Source organism: Limanda limanda, chromosome 7 (genome assembly GCF_963576545.1).
Source record: "Limanda limanda chromosome 7, fLimLim1.1, whole genome shotgun sequence".
Classification (NCBI taxonomy): domain Eukaryota; kingdom Metazoa; phylum Chordata; class Actinopteri; order Pleuronectiformes; family Pleuronectidae; genus Limanda; species Limanda limanda.
Window position 1 is genome coordinate 21,125,186 of NC_083642.1, and position 27,740 is coordinate 21,152,925.

The following is a 27,740-nucleotide window of genomic DNA, read 5'->3' on the forward strand; positions in this document are numbered from 1 at the left end:
CGCCGTCTCACTTCTGAACAGCCAACCCACTGTGGCACTTTGCAATAACCCTGGATCTTTATAATAACCACTGTAAAATTACTCCCGGAATTACATTTTATTATAATTATATTTAATTATATTTATTTACTTCACCCCTACTGTATGACCGTAATACTCATACTGTTTATTATTTATCCCTGCACTTCTTTTCTTTCTATTTCCTAGACCATCGTACTGTTTGTATTGTTTTGTTTTGTGATGTGTATTCTGTGCTAGCACACTGAGAGCCACTTCACCATGTCAAATTACTTGTTTGTGTAAACTTACTTGACCAATAAAACCTGATTCTGATTATGTGGTAAATACTGTTAATGAAGAAGAAGACGTTTCTGGTACCCTGTGGAGAATTGTGTGTCTATTTTTGTGACTGCACTGAGCTCAACTACACTGAAGTTAGAATCCAAGTATGTGTACTCATACATCGCAAATAAAGCTGAGTCAAGTTTCAAGTTACAATTTGTATTTTTCATTTGCAGGCTAACATAAGGTCAACAGTACAATGAAAGGTGTTGGACAGGAAGATACAGGTCAGCTCAGCAGTGCAATAGTTACACAAAAATAAAAGCAAGGTAGAATGAGCTGACTATAAAAAAGTCAAATACAGTACAGTAAAAAACTATATATATTCAAAAGTGCAGTTTGACATTTGTTGCAAATGAAGTAACTGCTTTAACTGTACGTAGTGTGTGTGAATAGTTATTGCACCGTGTGTTTATCAGTTGTTTCACTTTTTTCCAAATAAAGCTGATCCTGATTAGCTGTGTTACAAACACTATTGTTATTATATAACCTCACCAGATGGTCTCATAACATGATGAGAATAGAAACATGTTATCAAATAATACTTGAAGCAGCAGTTCACTGATTACGTAGTACGTGTCTATGGCCACAAGAGGGTGCACATTGCAACATTAACCCAAACTATTGCCTCGTCTCCTCATATTTGACTGTTGACTTTCTGTTGCAGTCGCGCAAGTGCAGATGCGTTCTTTCTTTTTCCCAATTCACCTCAAAATATCCTGCAAGCACAACCGGGTGTTTTATTTTTTACAACAAATTGTGTTGGTCACCTTCATAACATTTAGTTTAAATAAAAAGAACATTTTACTGAACTAGATTTGCATTGCGAGTTTGTCGTGTGTTTTATCCTCCGGGGCAGTAGGTGGAAGTAACCTGTCAGCTAGTTGACTATTATACTGGAAGAAAGCTAAACAAAATGTCGAGTGCCACTCCTGTGGTCCCGCTATGTTGCGATGAACGCTGTAAACAGTCATTACTGCATCACGTACAGAAAGGGAAGAGGATGAGCTCTTCTCGGCCGCCACAACAAATCTACGACCTGTTTTTTTGTATCGGTGGTGTTGTTGCCAAGGTAACGAGGCAGAGCGGAGGGGAGTTTGTATCTGTAGCAGATCACGCAGCTCCACGTGTGAAATATGCTGCTCAATAGTTTTTATTTCAGTCAAGTGCCTCTCTGCCAGTGAACTCCTCAGCTGAGTTCAGACAGTTCATTGAAACCAACAAAGCAGGGACACGTTTACAATCGAAATATTTGTTGATGATCTTCGTTGTTGATGATTTGGTGTGGAACCATAGACTGTGTGTGGAACCTATGTGTGGAACATGTCAGACAGTTGTGAGCAGATCAAATGACAGATGAAACCTTTCCTGAGCCCATAGCTCATCTGAACCTGTTCATTTACCAAATCACCAAATGATGAGTTATAAACCCTATGATGTTTTCCAGAAACATTTTTTTTTAAAGTTTCACAGGAAGTAGTTAAGTGCACTTCAGGTTTAATATTTGAAACATTTACACGTTAGGCATTATCCAGTCGTATACACAGTTAAAATCATGTGAAATCCGGGCCAAACCCAGTCCAGGCAAATTGTCGGCATTTTTCCTTTTTACATTGTTTATAGAAAGATATGTACATGTTGAAATGGCTTTTATTTATGTAACTGTCAAGGGCACAGAAGCAAATGGTAACAAATCATTCCCATTTGCTGCCTCTTATAAAAAGGTATCTGCTACTCAGAGGTAGAGTTGTAAGATGTTAGAGGAACCTTCCAACACTATTGTCAAAAACATCTGAAATACATGGATGCATTTGTTAAATATCAATTGCAAAACAATTCATGACCTGCTTTAGGAACTCTGCAGGTTTCCCCAGCCTGTCCTTAAAGCTACTGTCGAGGGCAGTAAATTAAAGCTTTTAGCGTTTATATTTTTTAACTATTCACAACAAAACCATTACATCACCAATTGTGTCTTTCCAACTTAAAATGTCAGTGTCAATGAAACAATTTTTCAAATCCTCAATGTCTTTGTTTTCATGCTTCACTTCGTGTCAAAGGCACAAACGGATCACAGCAAATGCCGACACAGTAAGAGCAAATGTAGATTTTGTGTGAGAGATGCAGAAAACAGCTGTAAGCCACTAGTTTGTGCTGATATTTAAAGTGTGTTGTGGCCTCTTTCACTGGACATCATGGTTTCTATGTCACAGTGATCTCCTCCAGCAGATCAGCAGGGAAGTAGCCCAGCTTGCGTCCGGTGCTGACCTTCAGGTAGCCGCCTTTCTCATCTCCTTTCTTCACCACAATCTGAAACACAGAGGTGCAGCAGTGTCGTCAGGACGAACTTCCACAAGCTCTCAAAGGCTCCTAAACATTAATGCATGCACCATGTTTATAAGATGAAGACGAGGGTACACCAATGTTATGGTAAAGCATTCATAAGACTAGAATGGCACTCAGTTGAACACATATCTCTGCCAAGACCCAACAGTCCCCATAAAGTCAATCATTCAGCGCAAGATTTGTCTATTACTCATAGACATCAGTACGCTAAATTTACCTGACTTTTTTCTAGAATAATTAATTATTCCCTGGGGATTGTAACATTTCAGTTGAAAATGTTTAAGAAACACACCACCAATCTTGCAATGTTAAAGAAAGTCACAAACAAATCCTGGAACCACTACTTTGTGCAGATCCACTACAAAATGTTATGGATACTTCCCTGTAATCTTGCTTGCATTCATACAAACTAAGAATTTTGGTAATTAACAATAGGCCTTAACAAGGGCGGAGGGTTGATGTAATCATTTTACATATCTGCCTTTTTTTAGCCTTATCAGCTGTTTCGTGTGATCGCTGAAGAAAATGAATTAATATTGGGAGATATATGTTATATTTGTACCTATAAAGCAATAAATGCACCAACATATGAGAATCAAGTTCCAGTGTAAAATCAGAAAATTGTTACATTTTGCTCAGTAAATGCAAACACTTGCACACTTTAGTGCAGCAGTTACCTGATCTTTCTTCAGTGTGATCTGTCCCATCTCTCTGTTCCCTACAAAGGAGCGAGTCACCTTGAAGACTCTCTCCGAAGCTCGCACTTTTATGAGGTAGTTGGTGGGGAAGTAGCCCGTCTTATCTCCCATCTTTCCCTGAAAACACGGCGGGGAGACTTTGAGTTCATTCTCAGTACAAACTTTAAAAAACAAGAAAAAGACAGAACTAAAGCAGCAAAGATTCAGATTAAAGCTTAATATAATCAGGAAGTTTCACTTACTCTCCACCACTCTTCATTTGAGTCATCCAGGACTGTGATCCGATCACCGGGGCTAAAACACAACCAGAGTTTAAACTCAACATTTAAAACAATTATATTTGAATAAACAAATAAAAGAATAAATGCTTGTGAGTCAGTAGTTAGTAGTTATGGCATTGTTTGTCTTTCAAACTTACTGGATGTCCAGGTCGTCTTTCTCAATGGCCTTAAAGCGGTAGAGAGCCAGGTAATAGTGGGATTGGGAGAATGTACCTTTGCTCTGTTGATGACAAAGAACACAGGCTGCTGTAGATTACAACTGGTTTTCATTTATAACAAAGCTAGAATTATCACCCTGTTGCTGTATGCCTCCATAAACCAATGCAGTGTCAGTCTAAATACATTGTTTCTCCAGATGTATATGAGGTCATCATGACATGTGAAGCCTGAAATCTAATCAGAGTCCAAATGATATCCGGTCAAAACCTGAAGAAAATCCCTAGTGGTAGACTTAGAGCTATATTCAAGAGGCTAATAACGGGCTTTTTGAGGCCACCATGACCCTTGACCTTTGACATTTTGCCACACAAGTCTAATCAGTTTATATGTGAGTCTAAGTGAACATTTGTGCCAAATTTCAAGGAATTCCACCAAGGAGTTCTGGAGTCATCATGTTCACAAGAACTGGTCGGATGGACGGACGAACTGAAAATCCTCCGAGCCACTGACTGTTGCGGAGGAAGAAAAAGGTAGAAATGTTGCAGCTGGTTTGGTTCTCACCTTTTCATCTGCTTTGTGTTCTCCTTTGTCCTTCTTATCATCAGGCTTCCCTGTGTGCACATCAGAGTCAACAACATTTAGAACCTGAGAACGACTCATTTCATGTTATGGTTATTGTTTTGTATTTTGTATTATATAACAGCCTTGTGGAATTTATAACTTATTAACAGTTATTCTGCATTCTTACAGCACAGCTTCTGGATTGTTTATTTTCTTACTTTATTCCATGTTAAATATGGGTTATGCACAAATGATATTCATTTTGTAAAACAAATATAAAACACAGAAAACATGTAACCATCTAACTCTATTGTTTCTTTGTACCTTCTCCCTCATCGTTCTCTTTGGGCTGTTGGTTCTCTTCTTCCTCTTCCTCCATCATCACCATCAACTAGTGGACAAAACAATGATAAAATCTGAAATGTACATGAATATTATATTCCATGTATTATCAACACATACAATTCAAACCTTTTCTTAATGCTGTATTTCCTTGGATACCTTGTGAATGTGAATTCATGAAAAGTGTTTATGATCTGATTGAAGCTATATTGAGTACTCACGTTTTTCTTGTCGTTTTCATTCTTTTTGCGCTCCTTATTTGCCATGATGACACCGACCCGCAGGGTGTCGAAGACGGGGTCGCTCCTCGAGTTATCTGGTTAAATACGGAGTAATTAGTCAGATTATTAGCAGAGTGGATCATTCAATTTGATATTTCTCATGAATAAGCTATCATCCTTCAGAAATAATTGAATTGCACAATATGATATATAAAGGCCATGGCCTGGATTTTTTTGTCAGGAGTCCAAGAAATGTCTGACCAGATATATAAATACTTAGGGTTTGTTGTTGCAATTCTATCAAAACTGTATCAAGCTTCAAGAAATGTTCGAAAATTCAGTGTGTTACTATTTTTTCAACACATGTGCTTGTGTGTGGGAATATACAGTTTTTTAACCAAGATTATTTAATCCTTCAATTAATCTGGAAACCTTAAAGTTATAAAATCTGGAGATAAACTGGACATTAGTATTTTATGGATCAAATGAATTGTTCAGTTGTCTTCGATAAAAATAAAAATAATCGACTTGAAGGTCTAATGTTTGTTATCGTAGAATTTAAACTTTCTCCATATCTCGCAACAGATTGTTAGAAAAAAATGAGGCTATTACAAAAATGTCCTTGATGTTACTACAGCGCTCAATATAAGGACAAACCCATATTTACTTGGATCTTGGTCGCTGCTGTACAGGGGGGAGCTGTAGGCCCTTCTGAAGCCAGGGGGCTACGGGAACATAAAGAAAACATTGGGTATGAATGTGTCCAATCAGTTTAGTCACAAGTATCTGTCTCACCGCAGGCAAAGCAGTGGGAACATATGTGCGTTTTAGCAGCCCACTGTGCTGTACTGTAAATATTCTTGTTTTCTAAAAAAATAAACATGACTCACAATTTTTCCAAAGCATCTCTGGAACTCGACATATGACTGACATGAATGATGGATGTTGGTCTTGCAGTTTTTACACCTCAGAGCAAACTTGTTGTTCACTGAAAGATGAACAAAGGAACAGGTGAGGGGCTGGTCAGATATCCAGACTCAAGAAGTAAACACAAAACATTTATATCGAAAAATGTAACATGATTTTGTTGATGTTTGCGCGTGTACTATCTCAACGTAAGGTCCAGTACGTACAAACTATCATTCGAGCACAGACGTCACAGAACTTGGGTTTCTTGCAGTAGTGGTCCTTGAACTTGTGCGGTTTGTCGTTGACTCTGACAACTGGTGGAGGAGGTTCTGGTTCCTTCTCCTCCACCTCCACCTCCTCGTCATATATGAAATAGACCTGGAGATAAAGGACGTATGTCAGACAGTCATTAGAGACACAAAACGTCATCAGTGGAGCGCAAAGGCCCAATAATCCCTTCATGAAACCACATTCAAGTTCCCTAGAATCAGATTTTTATTTGAATCTGCACCAAATTGTACGCAAATTTCAGTTAATTAATCCTGGCTCCACACCTTCATTCCCTCAAGATTCAAGATTCAAGATTTTTTATTGTCAAATGAACAGAGATAACATATAGTAGTCAAGGAAATGCTTGGGTCACACACTCTCTTTAAGCAATGCTCAAGTTTAAAATAGAATAAAAAAAGAATAAAATAGAATAACAATGAAATAGAATATCAAAAATTTAAAAAATAAAATAAAATATATACATCTAAATATATATCCTTACAGGTGAATGCTCTATATTATTGTCAAAAGCAATTTGTGTGGAATAATTTTGGTCTGTAGTTTTGCCTTCATATTATAAGCAGGAAGATTCCTACAGAGTAAGGACTGCCACTGGATGGTGCTTTTATTTGATGCAACCATCAACTGCATCCCTGTTTGAAAAGATGAGCTTTCTGTTGTTCATCACATTTAAAATGCAGGTCTCGTCCTCTGCAGATCAGCCTGCAGCTTCGCATTATCCCACGAGGAATAAAAGACTCTTAAGTCAGAGCTCATATTTTTCCAATTGACGCTGCACTGCATTCCTGCCCCAGCTGGTGGCTATTTTAAACCGCTCGGGAATGGCACCGCTAACATTGGGGGGTGGCTGGGATTTGACATGGTCCTGTCACTCACAGTGTCTCCGTCCTCCTTCAATAGATTGTCAGGAGCTGGAGGGTTGTCATGGATATCCAGTGAGTTTTTGTCATCCTCCCTGACACACAGACACACACACACCCACACACACAAAGAGAGTAAAACACAGCGAAGAGGAAGATCAAATCAAGCAGATACTAAAGTCTGTTTTAACTTGGGCTTAAACAGGAGATGTGAACATGAAAACTGAATGTGTTGAGGTTTTCTAGTTTGTTCAAACAACGTCATGCAGTGACCTGATGCAGCTGCCATGATTTGTGTTGGCATCAAATTGCCATTCCACCTTAAAATAGTTGTTGATCATTTATTTTGAGAGACTCCCGTGGTTCATTTTCTCAAATTAACATCTAGGTGCATTTTTTTTATTATTGTATATCAAAATTGACAGACATGGATAATTGATTAAGATGTAGGTGCTATTGGATGATTTTGTACTTTTCTGTCTGGGCTGTTGCAAGATTTAGCTCAATAAGAAATTCAACAGAGTCGTGTGGGGAAGGGGGGGGGGGGAAGGAGGTGCAGGCAGGCAAAGTGGGGGAAGTAATGTATTTGTATCTTGGGGGGTATACTCACTGGTCCATGTTGTTAGGTGGACAATGTCAGCACTCCCTCTCCTATGAAGATATTTAGATTTCATCCATTCATCTGTTTAGTACATTTGTTCATTTAATCATAACATTTGATACATTTTAATTAATATTTCTTTAAATTCAGTCTTTTCCTATATCAACTGCCATGGACCTGGCGACAAAAGCCACAAGTCTACACACTTCTAATCAAACACACCTGAATGAAACTGAATGTTGTGTATAGGTGTAGCCTTTACTTGGCTTTTGGTCGCATACTCTGTCTTTTGTCACAATTTATCCTGTATAAAGTATTGACTTGTTATATGATTTTTATGATGCAAACTGGCTTAGCACAATGTTGATTAAGGCACACAGTGACACATAGACATGTGAAGACAGATTTCAGTATGTATTCTTGTGTCTATATATGACTACATAACCAAAAGTTACATGTTGCCGTGCACCTAATGCTAATACGCACACACAAACACACACATATTATTTGAATGCACTTGACAACTTGACCTGTGAAATTGAATCTAATCACCACTATATTTGCTGCTTCTGCCAATAAAGGTAAACAAGAGCCAAAGAGTCTTTGTTAATTAAGATCTTTTTTTCCCAAAATCACATCACACAGCGGAATACTACAAAGCAGTTGAATAAGTCCTTCACCTGCTGACAATGACTGGAGCCCTGTAGATCCGAGTCGGACAAACCAGCTGCGTAGGGCTCTTGGGATTGTGTGCTAAAACTTGCACAGGCTGGAACCCTGGCCTTGTTCTCTCTGCCGTGTCTTCAGGTGATTCCCAAAGTAGGTTTCCCGGATCCAAGATCTGAGTATTTGTGTAGTTATCTATAATTTTGTATGTGTGTGTCTGTGTGTGTCTTTGTGATAGGCTGAGCACTCATGTGTCAAGCTGACTGCTTGCGACAGCTGGGGGCCTCGGACTGAGCGCCGATGACGAGGGTAAATCAGATACTTTCTCCCCCCTGTCTTCATTACACACACAAATACTCACCTCTTTCCCCTTGTCCCACTTGTTTAGGGGGAACAGAAACACACACAGACACACACAGACTCACTAAGCCATATATTAAATCTGTTTAAATATTGTGGTTACGTTGCACTGTCAGCAAAACAGAGCTACTAATGACAATGTTTGACAATAAAAATTGAAAAGGTTAATAACATGTGAGGGGGGATTTTTCTTTTCTTTCGGAAGTTAGTGCTGTGTAGGAGGGGTTTTTACTCATGACCCCTGTGTTTCTGCCCTGGCAGCTGCCCTTGTTTGTGGATTATACAACTAGAACTGTGCTCTTACATCAGACCAGGGCCGGTTGCATTCACACCTAAACCACCTCATACAGAGATGAGAAGTGCTGTTGTCTGTGTTAACACATCTTCAATAACACCTTTATACAAGCTGGCCTTTTCACATTTTAGAGGCTACAGCTTGTTGTGCCGTGAAATTGTATGGTGTTTCTATTATTTCGTCCGCTTTATTTATATCTATTTATCATAGAGCAGGCTTAATAACAGAAACACCTTAGTACACTGCAACAGCATCACAAACTGCAGCCTCCAAAATGAGCATACAGTTGAATCATCACCGATCTAAAACCATTTCAACTGAATGGTGCTGTGGTAGAGAACATACCTCCGTCAAGGGCCCAAAAGTCCCCTTAAATTAAAACAAACTGCACCAAATGTCACACACTCATAGATATCAGTCCTGTAAATATGCCAGATTTGCTTTATCGAGATCTGTTTGTTGATAGTTTGAAATTGGGGATAAAACCCCAAAAAACAACAAAAAAAGCATTTCTTGCCATTTTGAAAAAGTAAAAAAGCAAAAGATCCCGGATCTACCTCTTTGCCCCGATCTGCACCACACTATAGCAGTTTCTTCATTTGGCCCATATCCCAACCTTCCAGCAAGTTTTTCATTTTGGTAGTTTATCTGTATCCAGCGAACAAACAAACAAATGGACAGGGGCAACAACATAATCTCCTTGGTAATAAAAAACTGAAAACTATATACTTGATCGAGGTAAAATTCCTAAATGTCATTCTATGCATATTTTTATACATTTATTTTAATATCTCATTAAAATTATTTAAAGCCCATACAGTTTATATCCTCATGCAATCCTCCTATATGCCACTGCACTTTACTCAAGTGTGTATCTCTACCTATACAATTTCATCTATAGAGGCAGGAGTAGGGTTGCAAAATTCCGGGAATATTCAAAGTTGGAAACTTTCCATGGGAGTTAACGGGAATATACGGGAATTAACGGGAATAAACGGGAATATACGGGAATTAACGGGAATAAACTGAAAATATTGTGGGTAATTTATACTAACTGTATTTACCTTGTCATATACAGACATAAATAGAAACATTTTGTTTTGTCATAGGCTGATTTGAGCCCTGAGGAAACTTTGGGCACTTGACTATACGCTTCTTCATCGTTGTGTCATTCTTAACATAGGTCTTCTTTGCACAGTATTTGCAAATGTACACAGCCTTTCCTTCTACATTGGATGGGATGAAATTTCTCCACACATGAGAGAGTGCACGTGGTATTGTTCTGTAGAATAAGATGAGAAAAAAGTTTGTAAAAAAACGCTAATGCAATGCCAGAGATATAAATAGTTAGCCAAACAATTGGAATGGTCTGTAAACATATTTTACAATTGATGGATAAATTAATGGAAATAGGCTAGATGAACAGATGAACAATCCTCAATCAGCATGCTAGTATATTTTCCCCAGTAATATCATCGAAACTTACCTGACTAGTCCTGCACACTACAGTAGGCCTCAATAGCCCTGCTGTAGTGTGCAGGATGATGGGAGTTATCTGTGCATGTGATGGAAAATGCACAGTGCAGGGTTGAAATTCAACGTGCAGCATGTGCTGCATTCCATACATCTTTAAAATAGAGTTTTGAATGATGTTTTTATTGCTCAGCGTTTAATTTGCGTATTCTTTTTTTTTTTCAAAATTCCCAAAATTCCCGAGCTAAACTTCCCATGGAAAGTTTCTGGAAAGTTTCCGGAAATTTACCGGAAACTTTCCGCCCCTTTGCAACCATAGGAAGGAGTGAACATATTCGCTTAATTTCATTTTATTGCATTCTTATTTTATTTCATTGGCTATGTCTGTTCAGTTTTATACTTTCACCTGTTCTCTCGTTTTCTTATGACGATCTGCTATAGTAACAACATCTTGTATTATCTCAGTAAGTTTCACACGGAAGAAGCAGGGAGCGAAAGGAAAGTTAATGTGGTTTGCATCATTGCGTTACACTTTAAAATACACATAAATGCATAAATATCATACATGAGTGTGTGTTAGACTCTTTTTCAGCATCTTATGTGTTTTTAAGGTGAATTTCAGTGCAGACAGTGGAGAATGTGTACAACTGTGTGAGCTGTTATTATTGTGTCATTATCATCATCATGTCACACACACATACGCACCCCCAAAAAACACACACACACACACACACACACACACACACACACACACACACACACACACACACACACACACACACACACACACACACACACACACACACACACACACACACACACACACACACACACACACACACACACACACACACACACACACACACACACACACACACACACACACACACACACACACACACACACACACACACACACGCAGCTCCTCCATTAGCCTGCTACTGTCTGGAGCACTACAAAGGTCCCGGTGCATGTCGGGTACAATACTCCCTGGTGACCCAGTACGCATGCGCTACTAAAAAAAAAAAAAAAAAAAAAAAAAAACTCCATTATTTTTTTTTCTCGGAATCTGTAAGAAAAAAAAAACAGAGGGTAGCTGTGGATCTGGATTACACGGGTCGGTATTATGGTGGCGGGACCCCGTCGGACTGGAAGAGGCTTTAGGGGAGCTGGGAGCCAGGCGGCGGCCGGGTAGCGGAGCGGCAGCAGCGGGAGCGGAGCGGGACATCCTCCGGTCTGGTCTGGACTCTCCACCATCAAGTAAACCAGTCACTTAGCCGTGCTAGCCGTGTTAGCCTAGCCGCTGGGGCTAGCAGCGACAGCCCAGGCGCAGCAAAACGAAGCGTTATTGCCCTTTGTTTTAAACCCGACCGACGGGCGTCGCGCACACGCCTGGGGCTGCTCCTGCTCGCCTGCGTGCGTGATTCGAACGGACGGATTGGTTTATGTCGCGGTGATTTATTTTGAAGTATATCTGTCGTTTTCAAAACACTCCGCGGCTAGTCCTTTAGCTAGCCAGCTAACTCTTGATTCTCCCGCGACCCAGCAAAGCCAGGACTCCAAAACTTCGCCAGCAGGCAGAGAGAGAGAGGCTCGCAGGTCCCGCTAACACCGAGGCTAGCTAGCGGCTGTCAGTCCGGCAGTGAGAGAGGGAGTGAGGCCACGCATGCATTTCCCCGAGCAGCTGTATGTGGCACTGCTGCTCGGTTCTGGTCACCAGAGCTAACACGCAAGAGTTTCGCCTCGGAGTGTTCTGTGCGCCTGACAGCTGTCACGACGAACGCACTGGAAAGTGGGGGTAGCCTGCTAGCCGCTAGCCTAGCTGCTAGCTTTGCCTCGTAGTTGTGCAGGTACTGTTGTTGCAGAAAGCAGACATGTTTCCCTGAGTTGTGCATCTTCAAGATTTTTTATTTCCAGCTGCGTCCATGTTGCTAGCACGCTAGCTTCTCGGGAGTGTAGCTGCTCTCTGTTGTAGCTAAAGGTCCAGCAAACTACGGGCCCATCGAAACACACCCTCCCACATGAGAGCAGCTCGTCCTGAACTTGTTTTCTTTTATAACACTGTGATCTCTGTGATGTGAGCACGCTGCTGCTGCTGCTGCCGCTGCCATGACATCATTTGCAGGAAACAGTTTCGAGCGCGAGTTCTTTACCCTGCTTCACCCTGACAGATTACATAACCCACCTCCACACTTCTTCTTCTGCAGGCGCTTCATCTTCACCCCGAGCCCCTACTCTCTGATGTGAGCTGAACAAACACATCTGCAGGAGTCGTCCTCCACAGCGAGCAGCAGCCGGGGGAAAGTCCAGGCATCGAGTCAGGTTTTACTGGCAGTCTGTGCGCTTCTCACCCAGCAGCATGTACACCGGACAGTGGATCCCCTAGCCACAACAGATCCTGGCTTTCCAAAGATGACACGGTATGTCAAAAGTGCTTTGTTTGTTTGTTTTGTACCTGAATTGACCTTAAACTAAAATCGTGTTTTCTTTTGCCATGACCACACCCAGAGATAAGTTTATCATCAGTATACGTTTAGTTAATGCTTGTTTCATGATTCTGTTAAATCGCTGCAGATTTCATCACAGTGGTTTAATTTATTAAGATTTGATGTCTGACACTTACATGTGGTGTTGTTTAAAAAGATGGACGTGGCATGCAGGTTGTTTTAATCAGTGTTGATATTCCTTAGATTTCACTGCAAAGACATTCACTCATCCATTCTAAGCATGCGTAACGGCTCTGAAAATAAATGTGCCCATTTATAAGCTCTGTGAAAACCTTGGATGCTATATGCAGTAGTAGTGGGTCATTACACAATGTCATTGACTGACTCTATAAGACATCTTTAACCCATAACTTAAAAAATGAACACATGAAAACATTTCAGACATTGACTTTGAAAGTGAAAAACAAGGATGTGTTCTCAACAGGGTATTTGTAAAGCCCCCACTAACATCTGGCTATTGTCTGCAATGGGAATTGATACATCAGGATTCACTCCCGGGTCAAATGACAGAACACATGACATCGACAGTGATTGAAACATGACACCTGGGTCAACGCGCAACTTTCTTCTTAAACTTGGCAGTCTAGAAACTGACTCAACATTTTTCTCTGTGTAATAGTGTGCATTAATACTCTGGGCGTTGTCACTTAAATAGCCATGAACTTTTGTGTACATATTGTTTTTTACATCTTGGGAACAATGCACAGCTGCTTTTTGTTATGCAATATGTTTCACTGGCTTGACACCAAGATGAGAGAGCTTCTCAGTCTTTTGGTGCATTTTTGACGTCAAACATGACTCATGAAGGAAAAAAAACAGAAAGGCAAACTCCTTTACTGGCAAGGAGAAAGGAGTAATTCTTCCTTTTTTACTTTCTTAATGTGCATTTGAAGAACCCATGTACGTGATAATTTTGACGTAAAAGATGTATAACATGCCCAAACTCCGTCCATCCATCCACCGTAATAGAACATAATTTTACGGTATTGAGTTGGAATGATCTTTTAACATTAGCTTCTTTTCCAAGGTGCTGGCACGCGGCAGCTACGAAATGATGGGAGGCAGTGAGACTGTCAGTGGGGACAAGGATGGTGTCCACGCCACGGCAATACACGTCCCCATCGGCTGGCAGAGGAGAGTGGAGGGCTGGCAGGTGATCTACGTCAGGTGTGTTGGCTCAGTTGAAAGTGTCTGCAAGCTCACTGCACACGTTTGTATATTTTCAAACTGGTCAAATGGAAATACACCTGACTGCTGAATGAGCTTGATCTAATGTCACAGCAATTTATTTATACATAAACTATAACTTATATTTGTGATCAGTTAAGCTATGAATGATAACTAGCAAGCCAGGAACCCAACATATTAGATTCTTCAAATTACTGACAAAAAGAGATGACATGGGGACATAGAGCTGAGATCACATTCACTTACGTGTAATTGGACCAAAGTTTGACTAAGTGTGTGGTCAAAGTTCAAGGTCAATGTGACGTCACAAAACTTGTTTTTGGCCGCAAGTCAATAATGCATATGGTTATGATAAAACACACTGAAGACATTTCATTTTTCTGGACAGACATGGATATAAATAAGGGCTGCACGATATATCGAAAATCTATCGTCATCGCGATATCAACGCGCGCGATAGACAGTATATTATATCGCAGAGGTTGGTTAAAAACAGCAATTAATGGTGTTTCATATGCCATGCATTCGAGCTCTGCGTGTTAATATATATGGCCAATCAAATAGAGCCCTGCTGTCCTAGATAATACATTAAAGATATTCAGATCATTGACAGTTTTTTTCTGTCAGTGAATCATTGTCGGAACAAGAGAATAAGAAGAGAAAACAGAGAATCTCGCTCCGACTCCTCCGACTAAACTCTACTTAGGAAACTTCTAGTGATCACGTTTGTCCGGAGATAAATTCGTCATAATGAGCAGTTGATTATATAAAAGACTTGTGAAGCTTAATGATCCCAGATGATGGAAAAGTAACCACACGCTCACAGAGACACATACACAGACTGCTGTGTGTGTGTGTGTCCCTCTCTCTTTCTGCTCTCTCTCTCTCTCACTCCCCTTTTCTCTCAGCTGACTCTGACTTGCTACAGTTTAAAAGTTTATTTGTTTGTCGCCCCAGTATCAACACTGACAATCAGATAATGATTATTATTAATGAGTAAGGGCTGTGCTGTGCGCCTTGTCCCGGCCATAGAGCTGTCTGTCATACCGTCATCGCGATATTAAACAACGTTATTGTATGTTTTCCTAATATTGTGCAGCCCTAATATAAATGGCAATTAAACAAATCATCACATTTAATGCATTCTAAAAGTTGTGAGTCTTTATTACAGAAAACTTACCTCTTTTCAATGAAGATTATCCACGTGGAGATTTTTTCCTGCAATTTTCTGTAGTTTTTTCTTTTTTCAGTTCCAAAAACATACAGTAGGGGAACTTTTTAGAGAGGCACTTAAAACAAAACATTTTTAACTTTGTGTATGGCTTCAAATACTCAGGTCAACAAGATATTTAAATGTGCAGCTTCTGGTGTGTGCTCAGGTCTGTTACTTAAAACTTTGCTGTGCCTTGAACTTGTCTTTGTTTGTTTACTTCTCTGTTTACTTTGAGTTTGCTGTAATTAATAATTGCTGCCTTCTTCCTGTAGTCCCAGTGGCACTGCCTTGTCCTCTCTGGATGAGGTCAAGACCTATCTGTTGACTGATGGCACCTGCAAATGTGGTCTGGAGTGTCCACTCATCATCCATAAGGTAAGCTTGTAGTATAAAAGTTATAAAGTTGTGTTTGTGTGATAACATAGGAGCCACTCTTGCTCCTTGAATTCAGTTTAAAACACTACTACTGTCATATAAACAAATTATCAGTGTGCACTTCTACGAATATCTAAATAACCTAGTAATTACCTTTAAACCTCTTCAAACTCAACTGACCAGTATGTAATAAACATCAGGCAGAGTTCTCCCTGAATTCCTCTAATGCTCTTTTAATCTGGTATCCTGCAGGTTTTCAACTTCACTGTGGGAGTGAAGGTAAAACAGCACAGCCAGCCTTTAGGCAAAACAGAGCAGGACATGACCAAACTGTGTAACCACCGCAGGAAAGTGGTAGCCATGGCTGCTCTGTGTCGCAGTATGCAGGCCTCCCAGCTGCCCTTCAACAACCTTCATCATGCAGGTAAATCTTGAAGCATTGAGACACACTACTCCTGAACCTTTTATATCAAACATTTTTGAATATAATAGTAAACCAATCGATGCAAATAACTTTTCTATACGAATTACTAAACAGATGCTGATCAGCATCACAAAGTAAATTATAGTTTTTATTTTGCTGTGGATGGAGACTCTGTCTACCAGATTTTAATAAAACCTGCACTTTTTTCTATTAAAACTGTCTATGGTGGAGTTGTGTGTGTTGTATGCACCTTAGTAGCCTTACATCAATGGTTACATGTACAGTTATATGATTTTGTACTTATTACTCTAGCAACATTTGCACCTGCTGTCCACAGAAATGGTCACCTGCATTCACTTCCTGATGAAGTCTTTTCAATCAAGATTGTCCCCAGGGTTGAAGTTAAAGTGAATAACTTTATTCAAATTTCCCCTTATCCAAATCAGTTCTGTAAGCAATAACTCCATCACTTCTCTGAAGTCAGTGTTGGAGCTGTTAGCCACTCAGAACTGACACAACTCTTATTCAAATAGCAGTTTTGTTAATGTACGTCCACTTTTCACAAAACAGGATTCATTCAGTATTTGTTTGCTCAGATGAGTTGTTGGGAAATTAACAAATACATTTTCATCACAGGCTGTTACACGTGGGTTTAAAAGGGTGTGAATTCTTTGAGTGAAAATATTTGGATTACAAAATGTCACCAATTACTGCAAACTGGTAAGTGTTTTTGAGTTCATTGTGTTAAGAGCTCTATACATGACGTATTTTTACATCACCCAGACATCCACCAATATAACAATGATTATATTTAAACAGTAAACCTCATTACCATGTATAATTGAGGTATGCAGTTATGTATCCAAAAGGTCCCTCTGCCTAGTAGCTGCTGATCCAAGCTTTTTCTGTGTTATTCATGCCTTTTAGTCCCTGTATTTGTGCATATATTGTGCATAATAAATTCCCCCATTCCCCCCCCCCCCCCTTGTTAAGGTGTCATATGTTTTTTAGAGTTGGCATGTTCCTACCAAGTCTACTCGATTTATCTCAGTGGCATCCTTCCCATCCTCCAAAGACATCCAGATAGGGGTTAGATTGATTTGAGACTCAAATTTGTCTGTAGGTGTGAATGTGAATTGTTGTTGATTGATGATTTTTGACATCTCCTCTGTCCACAGACCTTAATTTTTCAAAATCTACTGGTTGGCAAAAGTTAGTGGTTGTGCTTGGTTGTATTTCTGTAGCACCTTGCACACCAATTACCGCATTAAAGATGAAACATCAGGATGCTCTTCCCAAACACTCACTCACAGAATATTCATACACAGTAATTAGCCCAGAAGAGTATTTATAATGGATGAGAAAAGGAAATAACAAGCCCTTCTTGTGTGTGTCTTCACTTTCAGAGGTGGGCAGTCGAGTGGACAGTCGCGATCTTAATGGAATACTCGTGGAGCGGGAAGAAGAGGACCGAAGCCTTTACCATCCCAAACTCCAACCAGTCCCTGCTCGACCCCACAACAATTTCCACTCAAATCCCTGTGCCAGCCCTATATCCTCCCACCAGTTTATTTACCCATATAGCGGTTCCTCCACTATCCTCCACACAGGCACAAACCCTCATCATCCCTTAGATACCCTGAGAAGGCTTCACCATCCTCCTTCTCTCCCTGCACCTTCCACCTCTTCCTCCACCTCCACATTCCCCTCTTACAGCGCTGCTCAGAGGTCAACCCGCACACCCACACCTCAGAATGTCAGCCAAGGTCAAAGAACACCCAGAACTCCAGAGAGCCCTAGTTCTCCTCTACTCGGGTCGCTCTCTTCACCTCCTCCCTCCTCCCCTAAGACCCTTGGTGGAGGAGGAAGAGGAGGACAGACCAACGCTCATCATCCTCATGGTGTCATCGTGGGGGGCTCCACCCCCTCTCCGTCTCCCTCCCACTCTCCCTCTATTCATAACATAAACTGTGTTTCTCCTCACCAGCGGACACACCACCCTTCTGCGTCTCCCTCCCCTATCTCTGAGCAGGGCGGAGGCACTACAGGAGCAGCAGAAGGAGGAGGGCAGATGGGAAGTAACTTGTCTCAGAGGAGGAGATCCACCTCTTCCTCTCCACTCTCCCCTCTCCCTGGTGGCTCCCCAAACCCCAGCCCCCATTTCCCCAAGTTCAAGCTGGAAGATATCTTGGAGCAGTTTAAGAACTCAGGCAACAGCAGCACTAATAACCACCACCTCCTTAACCCTAATAACCCCTCCTTACTGACCAACCAAAGCGGTAGCAACCTTCATGCTTGCTCCTCAAAGCCTTCTAAGAGTATCATGAGTCAGACTTCCAGCTCGGGACCACCAGGTTTTGGGTTGAACTCTGCCAGCCCCTCTAGTTTACCTCTGGGGGCATTTTTGAACCAGCACCACAGCCATCAGGGCAAAATGCCACACCCAGCTTCTTTCCCTGCAAGTAACTTGCTCTCTGCAGCTGCCAAGGCTCAGCTGGCAAACCAGATAACCCAGGGCCAGGGCTCAAATGTGGCCAGCAACGCAGGGAGCTTGAACTCTTCTCTGGACATCTTGAAAGAGGCACAGCAGCAGCAGTCTTCAAAGGTAACTAACAGCACTTTACATAACAGCCACCCTCCCTCCTCCACTGCTTCTAGGTCTCCCCATCCCTCCCTTGCAGCAGCCTCTGCCATCCTCTTTCCTCCATGCCACTCTCTGGCTCAGTCCCTGGCTTCCTCTCTGCCCCACCTGCCTCCCACCGCAGAGCGCAATGCATCGCACAGGAAGAGGCAACGGCGATCTCAGACAGTGCTCAGCATGATAAGAGACACTCAGCAGCTGGCTAATGGGCCACAGAAGATGTCACCAGGAGAAGCTGCTTCTGCCACAGTTATCAACCTTTCCTCGTCTTCCTCCCCTTCCTCCTTGCACTCCTCCTCCTCTACCTCAACTGTGCAGAACCAGAATGCTGTCATGGATACCCATCATCATCATCTCCTCCCCGGGCAGATAACCAGGCTCCCTGTTCCTCGACAGACCGCACACCTTCCCAGGCCTCCACGACAAAACGAGCCTCTGGATTTCACTACAGGCCTGACGCCCACACCCCTTGGCTTGGATCCTCCAACCCAGCCTCTGTCTGCTCTGTTGCACCTACTCAGTGTGCAGAATGCACAGACCACAACTACAGTCTCTAACTCTGCTTCTGCTCAGCCAGGATCTATGTCTATTGAAGGAGTTGGACACACTAATAGACAGAGCCCGAGACTCTCACCCTCTTCGCCTGCTCATCATTCTAACATCAGGCATTCACAGCCCCCCTCCCAAAGTAATGACACTACTTCTCTGCCGCTCTCTCCTCCTCCCACTTCCTCTCAGTTCAGATCAGCACAGTCTCATTCATACCTGCCGTCAACTAAATCAAGTCCCCTACAGAGACATTTTCTTTCTTCAACACTGCTGCCCAACTCAAATGTAGCTTTTCCCAACAGCAACAGCCCATCTCTGCGTACGTGCCCAGCTCCCTCTGACAAGACTCAACCAACTGAGAGTCACAGTCCTACAACAGACTCAGTTTCCCAGGCACCTTTGCAGGGAGCCTCACCAGGGGGCACCATGGAGATGGGTAGTAGCATCACATCAACATCAGTGGACCTGACTCACTCTCATGGTTGTGTTTCTATGGCAATATCCACCTCCCCGAAGCCACTCGATCTTAGCAACCATGTCCTGGCCCTTCTCGCAGCCTCCTCCACCGCTCCCCAAGGGGAGGGCAGCTCCTCTGACTGTACCACAGATGTGGAGATGTCTTTCCAAGGAAATCGTTCTACAGGTTAGGATATTCTTTATTCTGCAGTGTATTGCTCCTGCAAATGAAATATACTTTTTTAAAGCATATAGAAGTTAAATGTTTGTTAAAGATTTGCAGCATACTGAAAATATACCTATATGGAGACCACAAATCTGTCATAAATATTTGTCTGACAATTTAAGATAAATACAAGGTTTGTGTTTGGCTATATGGTCTCCACAGTTAAGTCCTGTTATAAAATGGTGGGTTGTTTGAATCAGCCTGGGAAAAGATGATTGATCTATGTTATTTCTTTTGCAGGGCCAGAGGTGCCTGGATGTGCGGACCCAAGGGTCTCCACAGTAACCAAACCGCCAGCATCCGTCAGCCCTGGGCCTGCCATCTCCACTCGTCTTGGGGATAATAACAATCCACATACCCCTTCAGGCATGGCAGACTCGACCAGCACCTTACCTCTGGCAGAGGCCTTTCCCTTCATGAACCAAGAGCAGCTGCTTCAACTGCTGTCATCCACAGGAGGATTACCATCCCTCCTGGACCCTACAGTCCTTGCTTCATTGCCCCTAGGGGGGATGTGGTTGGGAGGACAACATGCCCAGATGCCCCCTGCCAATGCTACACTACAAACACCGGAGCAACAGCAGTTACTGATACAACAACAAGAGACACAGCAGCAACACCAGGATCTACAACAGAAGCAACAGCAATTAAACAATCCCCTGTTTCCCATGTTGCCCTTGTTGAGTGGTACCCAAGGGGAGTTGCCTCTGAACCTTTTGGGCTTATTGAACCCCCTCCCACCCCCAGGCTCTACCCCTACCACAGGACAGGAAGCTGATTTTGGGCTAGCAGAAAAGTCCAACCTTCAGGCTCTGCTCATGGCCTCATTGTTGCTCGGGCAACAGCAGGCACCATTGATACCTTTGTCTGGGCTGGGTCATTTGAGCCAGGTCAGTTTGGAAGTTCCTCTTCAGCAACAGCAGATCCCAACCACATTGGAGGGTCTCACTCTGGATAAAGTCTCTGGCCTCCTTGATCCATCTACCCTACTGGGCCCGGGGCTCTTGGAGGTCGCCCAGGGCCTTCTGCCCATCCCTCCAGGAGCTGAGGGCCTTATCCAAGCCCTGCAGTCTTTGCTCCTCCCTTCCGCTCTTCCTCCTTCCCCTGCAGCCTTCCTGCCCCTCAGCCCTGCCTTGCTCTCCGCTGCCCTGAGCTCTGCTGAGCTCCACCCGCCTCCCCACACCCAGTTAGCTCCTGCACAGCTATCCCAACATACCCAACCTCAGGTAGGCTCCCCTGTCTCCTATAACTCTTTCCTTGGAGCTCCTAGTTTCCCTTAAACCACCTGTGAGCTACTTCCCTTCCCTGCTCCATTTTTTCTGCTGTAGTTCTCTTCTCCATTAAACGCAGAAAATTCCTTCACATCTGAAATTTCATTTTTCTAAACTACATTTAAATGAAGTCTCCTCTAACAACATTGTTTTTTGTGGTTGCTGAATTGAGTTGTGAATGCACTTATTTCTGTAAACCTGTCCCGGTCTCTACCTTTTTTTAAATCTGTTTTTTGGGAGGCCTGAAACTGAAATCGTCTCCTGTCCTCTACTCAACTCTCCAGGTATCTACTGATGCTGGTGTTGACACCCTCATACCCCTGTCTCTCCAAGGCAAGGACAACTCCATCCTCCAACAGTTACTTCCCACTTTGCTTAACTCAGCTGTATTAGGTGAGTTGTGCCCACCCTTAAGTAACACCTACTTCTCAAGATCTAATTCAGTGTGTTAGGAATTACTTATATAACACCCACTCTCAATATAAAAACATGGAACACTGCAGCCTCTTTGTAGTTGTATGATATTATATCACTGTACCTATGAAATGTGTCTACGGTAGGAGATCTCTCTGGCATCGCGGGCCTTCACAACATGATTGGAGCAGGTTCCATCCTCCTGCCCTCAGTCCAAACCTCTGCTTTGGGTATGCCTCTGCTGCAGGGTCCTGATGGGGCCATCAACTTGCTTAACAACATACAGGTAGGTAACTGGTGGATTAAGTGTATATGGAGGCTACTTTCTGAACGGGGATTTTATTGTGGATGTATGCTTTTAGAATATTCAATGATGCTGTGAATTTTAAACTGATATTTAAGATCAAGATCTGGACAGATGAAACTATCTCTCATTAAAACTGAGCAGTTTACAAAATTTAAAAGTTGCAGAGGTATTGACACTAACTTGCACTTTAAAACGCTTAATGTTGCCAGTGGCAAGTCTTATCGGCTAGTGGTAATTCTTATCGGCCTTTCCTGTTAACAGTAATCTATATATATAATCTGCCCCTCTTTCACAAGACATTAATTTACAAAGCTAATAATTCAACAAAATTCCAATAGCTGCAGGCCAACACAGCCCCTCACATCAAAACTTTCATTGTATTTCCTCAGCATACTGGCTTTAATTGTTTATTTTTTTAATATAATTTTCGTTTTAGATTATATGGTTTCTTTGTTGAAATTGTTCCATCAACTGATTCCTTTCACTGTTCTGTGACATTCCACCAATTAGGTTTTGAATCTCGTTTTTTTAAAGATCTCTGTTCCTTTAAAGTTATAATAGCTTCCTCTTTTTTCAAATCTTTCTGGATGTTGGTAGGCAAAGATGTCTTATGAACTTATGCATACTTTGCAGAATACTGTAAACTCTATGTAACTCTATATTGACTTCTACCAATGATTCTTATGGCTCTTTTGTAAAAAAAATGAATGGGCGTATGTTTTGCTAGCACTTCAAACTTCAACACAGTAGGTCAGATATGGAGCGATCATTGATTGATCTTGCGTGAGTAAAGAACCCTCACTAGGTAACACCTCGGTACAAGTGCTGTTTTTTTCAGTCCAGCAACTTGAGGAGAGTGAGATATCGTCACTCTAGTGGATTGCATCACATCTACTTTAATTCTACCAATTATTTATTGTTTGAAACCAAATAGCTTTAAACCAGGTCCTGGTTAGTTTGTAGTTTGTTAGAAAATGTGTAAATATAGTACTTTACAGCTGGTATTTCAATGTGTAAGGCACCTATTTCACATTTAGGCAAATTAGACAACTATCGGATCCAGTATTTGTACAGTATAGTGCATATGTCAAAGAATTGTGATAATTTGCTTTTCAATTGTTTTCCATTTGGGTCCTTAAAATGTTTTTGGAAAGTTTGCCTGTCTGAATGAACTTTTTCTTTTTTTCCCTCCAGCTTAACCTTGCATCACACTCAGAAGGAGAGAAGCCAGTCTCAATGCAGGAAAGACAAAGCCCTGCTCCACAGGAAGACATTCCAGCCAACCAGGTTGCTCCTGATATGGTCCACAGTCCTGCTCCAGCTCCGCCATCAGCTCCTGCCCTTGCCCATGGCCCCACTCCTGCCCCCCAGCGAGAATCTGAGGGAAGGTCTGTTATTGATCCTTACACCTCTTTCATGGACACAATTTATACCTCCTTCCTTCAAGTCAGTGCTAAAGAGCAGGAAGATGGGGCCCACTTGGGGCCATCTGACCCCACTTCACCCTTCTGTGCCTTACCGCCGGTTTCCTTCCCAGTGGAGCACCATACCCCATCCACCCCTGTCCCAACTCTGCCGCAGGCAAGTGCCCCAGTCTCCCTAAGTCCTCGTAGGGCTTGCTCCCTCCGTAACCCAGACCTTTCCCGACTCAGCCTGGAAGCAGCAGCCCATTCCCCTGCTCAGGGGACGCCAAAACCCAGTGAGGACGGGTCTACGTCACCCTTGCACAGGAAGCCAGTCATAGTAGAGGGACATACCCACCCAGAGCCCCCTATGCCGCCCATATACTTGGAGGAGGCTAAGACGGACTGTCATGGGCCTGCTGCAGCTGCGTGCCCTTTCGTGGAGGCAGGTGGGGATAGGCAGGGTCGTATTCCCCATTCAGGGTACCTCAGTCCCATGGATGGATGCAGTGTGAGGCCCAGCGAGGAGACAGCTGGGACATTGCTGCACACTGAACAGGGGAGGGTGAGTGTCACGTTCCTCTGTTTTATTTCAGCTCAGGCCCAATTTCATATCACAAATTGGGACTGAAGCATCATCCTGCTGAGACAATATGATTTGGATGTTTGTATCAACATCAGACTGTAAAAAAAGATGAATTAGTATTGTAACAAACTTGAGAGGCTGCATTTTATATCAGTGATGGATGCTTTCACTATTGGGTTTTTGTAATGAGATTTCTATTTTCACCTTCTAAGGATCAAGCAGGAACAGTGGGCGGAGCCAGAAGAGGAAGGAAAAGGAAACAAACGTAAGTTGTCTTTTTAATGGTTCATTTCTCAGACATGTAGACAGTGGAATAATCTGAATACATTTATTTTCAGTAGAAATCTGAGATGGACTCACTGAGCAAACACTGTAATCTTCAGTACTTTAGACAATATTTTAGTTTTGCTAATGATTCATTACAACTGTCTTATCAACCATATTTGCCTTTATCGTCCTGTATGACTACTAATGTTTTTCTTACTTTGTTTATTAGGCTACAGAACGTGTTGAAGGACTTCAGAGACATGGATGCAACAGCACTAGAGGAAACCAAGGCTACAGTAAGAGCTAGCTCCCTCTCCGTGCCTCAAAGATCTATCACTTTAATTATCCGCAGTGCTGGTTGCTGATTAGCTTTCAAACCTCCAGATTTAAAATATTCTCAATTTGAGAAAATGTAGGTTAAGATGATCTGCTTTTGAAGTTATTTTTATTCTTTCCTGCGTAACAGTACAACTATACCAGCTCGTGGTGCTCTGAAATAAGATGGTACTAGAACCTCTGTGTAAAATACCCAGGTGACACTGGAATTAGATAGCATTTCCTTCATCCAAGTTTGATCAACCATTTGTTTTAAGGTTATTTATATTATATATATATATATAATGTTTTTATTGTTATAATTTCTAATATGTAACTGCATATCATTTAATAATTTCCTGCCCTGGTCCACCCAGTTATATACTGACTGTTAAGCATTTTTATTTTTTTGATATAGGACCCCAAACCCCCATATTTTATAGATTGCTCTTCCATTTTAAAACACAACCAGGGGCTTATGTTGTCCGTGAGCTACTGTAAAGCTTGCCATTATAAATATATTGTAACTGTTATTATCTTTGACCTGTTTCTCCTACTAATTTGATGCATTAGATCCTGATAAAGTTCTTTAAGAAGGTTTGAGAACCCTGAAATCTCTGTAATGCTCTATTTGCATGTTCGGCCTCTGCTTCTGATATCAGACAATGACAGCAAGCTCTTTATAAGCAAGGGAAAGAGAAGCTCGTGTAGCAGCTTTGTGGTTGGTTAAATGAGGTGCATGGAGAGATGTGCCTGCTGAAGGAAAGCTCAACCTCGTACTTGCAAGAAAATACTACTGACTGTCTTCTACTGAAAGGTTATTAAATCGAGCGACAAAGGTTAATATCAGAACATTGGTATCCATGTAAACATAGTCACTGTTGTCAAGGTCAAGAATGAAACTTTAATGCCAAAAACATAGTTCCTAAGAAAAATCCTACAAATGGTGAAAAGAAGACACTGAATCAGCAGCCGGAGGATCGGAGTTCTATATTTATACTGCACTCTAGTTTCAACGTTTCAAACGTTTGCTACAGGGGAATGAGGAGATAAGCCTGACTGACTGTACTCTCTCTCTCTCTCTTGTTCCAGACAGCACTGCTGAAGCCTGAGAGGTCGGTCCGCGGCAGGAGGCGACGAGGCGCAAGGTCTCAGAGACAGTGATTGGTGGAGGGAGCTGTCAGTCAGCGCTGTGTGCAGCAATCACAGGCAGCCCTCTATCCCCCCTCCATTTCTCCACCATCATCACCACTGTTTAGCCCTTTTTCTTATTAATTCAACTGCACTAATATGTCGTTGTCATGTCAACCATTGTTATGGCAACCACTATGAAAAACGCATAGGAGAGAGATCTAGTCTGAAAATTAATTTATAAAAACGTCCCCAAAAAATTGGAGTTTGTGGATACTTTTTCACTTAGGTCTTCTCTTAGGTCTAGTTCACACAATAATGGTTGCTTGACATTGTGATCAGAGATCTGTTAATTATGGTTGGTGTTAGATTTATGTCAGTGAGAAAATACAAAAAATAACAAACAAGTACTGTTTTCTTCTCATCAGTGTGTAACTGTGAGTCAGGATAAAGCCCATCTACTTGAACGATGCTCTCTGTTGAAAGTGTGTGTGTGCACATGTGTGGAAGTGTGTGTGTCTTTTTATGTGTCTTGAGTGTGTGTTGGACAACAGTGCTATTGCTGAGCCCCTCGCTGTCCAATCATGAGTTGAATTCTCGCACACAAGACCCAGTTCGTTAGAGAGGTAAAGAAATGCACAGCAGTTGTTTTTCAAAGAATTCATGAAGAAAGAAAGAAAGGTGCTGGAAGAATATGGGAAGAACCAGAGTTTTTTGTTTTCCTTCCTCAGGATGAAATAACCTTTGTATGGGCTAAGCCAAGGAAATAATGTGGTTCACTCTATCAGGTTTCAAGTTTACATCGGCCACTTGTCACATGTTGTTTTTCTAATCCTGATTCCACATCTTGTCAAGATTTCCCATAATGGTTTATATATCACTAATAATCTTATGAACTGCGAAAATGTTAATTCAAAATTTGAGTTTTTTTTTGTACAACTTTTTGAATTGTGTCATAACACATTAATTCCCCCCCTAAAGAGCAGGGAACAAGTCACTCTGACCACACCTACAGGTTTTGAAGTTTGCAAGGTCCACAACTGAATCTGGAACAATTCAGAAAAAACTTTGAGCACCATTTACTTCACTTTTGTAACCCACTTAAATTTCACATGCTGCGTTACTTGTTGCTGTGAAGAAATACTTGTGGCTGTGGTGTGATGGAGACTATGTAATTATCTGTTGACTTAACACTCACCCAAAACTTTCACCCCCCAGCAACGAGAAACATGTGTGGAGAGAAAGAAAGAAGGATTTGATTTTGAAACTGAACATGAGCTCAGTTTATAGAAAGAACAGTATGTCTTTGGAGTGTATGAATGAATGTCAGAACGCAGAGAGTGATAATGTCCTACGTGGATCTGTTGAATCCGTGTGTTACTGTGGATTTGGAGTAATATCCTCCGTCTGTCTCATGTCACTGTTTGAGCTCTCCTCCACACACTGCCCTGCCCCAAGAGTACTGGCATCACTAGCTGTATTTAAAAAAATAAATAAAAAAAAGAATAAAGAAAAGTGAAAAAGAAAGCAGATTATGCAATTTCTACACTTGGAGATTTGTACATATGTACAGTTAATGTGTTTTATTTTGATTTTATATTGTTAGAGAAAGAGACGAGAGAAAACAATGAATTGTGAATTTTTCTGGGAATTGTAATTAAGTATTTTTCTCATTCTACCCCTTTGCTTTCAATACTTATGTTTAAAAAGACGATTAAATTGTGGACTGTAGCTTTCTTTTTTATATGGGAGTCTTTTTTTATTTAATATTAAACTATTTACAGAAAATGTATCTTGTGTTGACTGTCTGTTCAGAAAAGGATGTGAGCTTTATGATGCAGTTTATTTTGTGTTTATCTGAATTTGCATTTACCTTGAACTTTGTTTAATATGCATCATATAAGTAAGATTGTTTACTGTTTGGACAAAATATATGAAGAAATCACTTTGAAGTTATTGACAGCTTGGAAAGAATAAGACTCATAGTCGTACATTCTTGAAAATAATACAATAATCATACAGGTATTACAGGTCAAGAAAGTCAACTCAGCATTTCCAAGCCGAA

General features: G+C 41.6%; 2 protein-coding genes across 3 annotated transcripts; one reads left to right on the plus strand and one right to left on the minus strand.

Annotated features, from left to right (window-relative positions):
- Window positions 1-2,541: 2,541 nt before the first annotated feature.
- stac3 (SH3 and cysteine rich domain 3) lies at window positions 2,542-13,122 on the minus strand. Of its 2 annotated transcripts, none has more exons than XM_061074780.1 (12): window positions 13,115-13,122; window positions 7,024-7,102; window positions 6,081-6,234; window positions 5,838-5,935; window positions 5,615-5,672; window positions 4,948-5,042; window positions 4,709-4,775; window positions 4,385-4,434; window positions 3,802-3,884; window positions 3,626-3,677; window positions 3,363-3,500; window positions 2,542-2,649 (listed from the first exon to the last, which is right to left on the minus strand). In XM_061074780.1, the coding sequence occupies exons 1-12, from the start codon at window positions 13,120-13,122 to the stop codon at window positions 2,542-2,544; spliced, it is 990 nt and encodes a 329-aa protein (XP_060930763.1). The 2 variants fall into 2 exon arrangements, with proteins under 2 accessions (XP_060930763.1, XP_060930762.1); XM_061074779.1 differs by lacking the exon at window positions 13,115-13,122 and adding an exon at window positions 7,618-7,625.
- On the plus strand, window positions 11,480-27,465 carry LOC133005182 (mucin-2-like). The gene is made up of 13 exons (XM_061074777.1): window positions 11,480-11,662; window positions 12,610-12,822; window positions 13,937-14,076; window positions 15,583-15,685; window positions 15,938-16,109; window positions 17,516-19,942; window positions 20,222-21,207; window positions 21,537-21,645; window positions 21,813-21,952; window positions 23,168-23,941; window positions 24,175-24,227; window positions 24,459-24,525; window positions 25,637-27,465. Exons 3-13 carry the CDS (start codon window positions 13,961-13,963, stop codon window positions 25,706-25,708), a joined length of 5,019 nt encoding a protein of 1,672 aa, XP_060930760.1. The 5' UTR covers window positions 11,480-11,662; window positions 12,610-12,822; window positions 13,937-13,960; the 3' UTR covers window positions 25,709-27,465.
- Window positions 27,466-27,740: the final 275 nt, after the last annotated feature.

Coding starts and splice junctions, on each gene's coding strand:
- stac3 (XM_061074780.1), bottom strand. Junction 5,043..5,614: donor CAGCAGCGACCAAGATCCAA/GTAAATATGGGT, acceptor GTATTTAACCAG/ATAACTCGAGGAGCGACCCC. Junction 4,776..4,947: donor ATGAAAACGACAAGAAAAAC/GTGAGTACTCAA, acceptor TTTGTCCACTAG/TTGATGGTGATGATGGAGGA.
- LOC133005182 (XM_061074777.1), top strand. CDS start 13,961: ATGATGGGAGGCAGTGAGACTGTCAGTGGGGACAAGGATGGTGTCCAC. Junction 16,110..17,515: donor CAACAACCTTCATCATGCAG/GTAAATCTTGAA, acceptor CTTCACTTTCAG/AGGTGGGCAGTCGAGTGGAC. Junction 19,943..20,221: donor CCAAGGAAATCGTTCTACAG/GTTAGGATATTC, acceptor TTTCTTTTGCAG/GGCCAGAGGTGCCTGGATGT.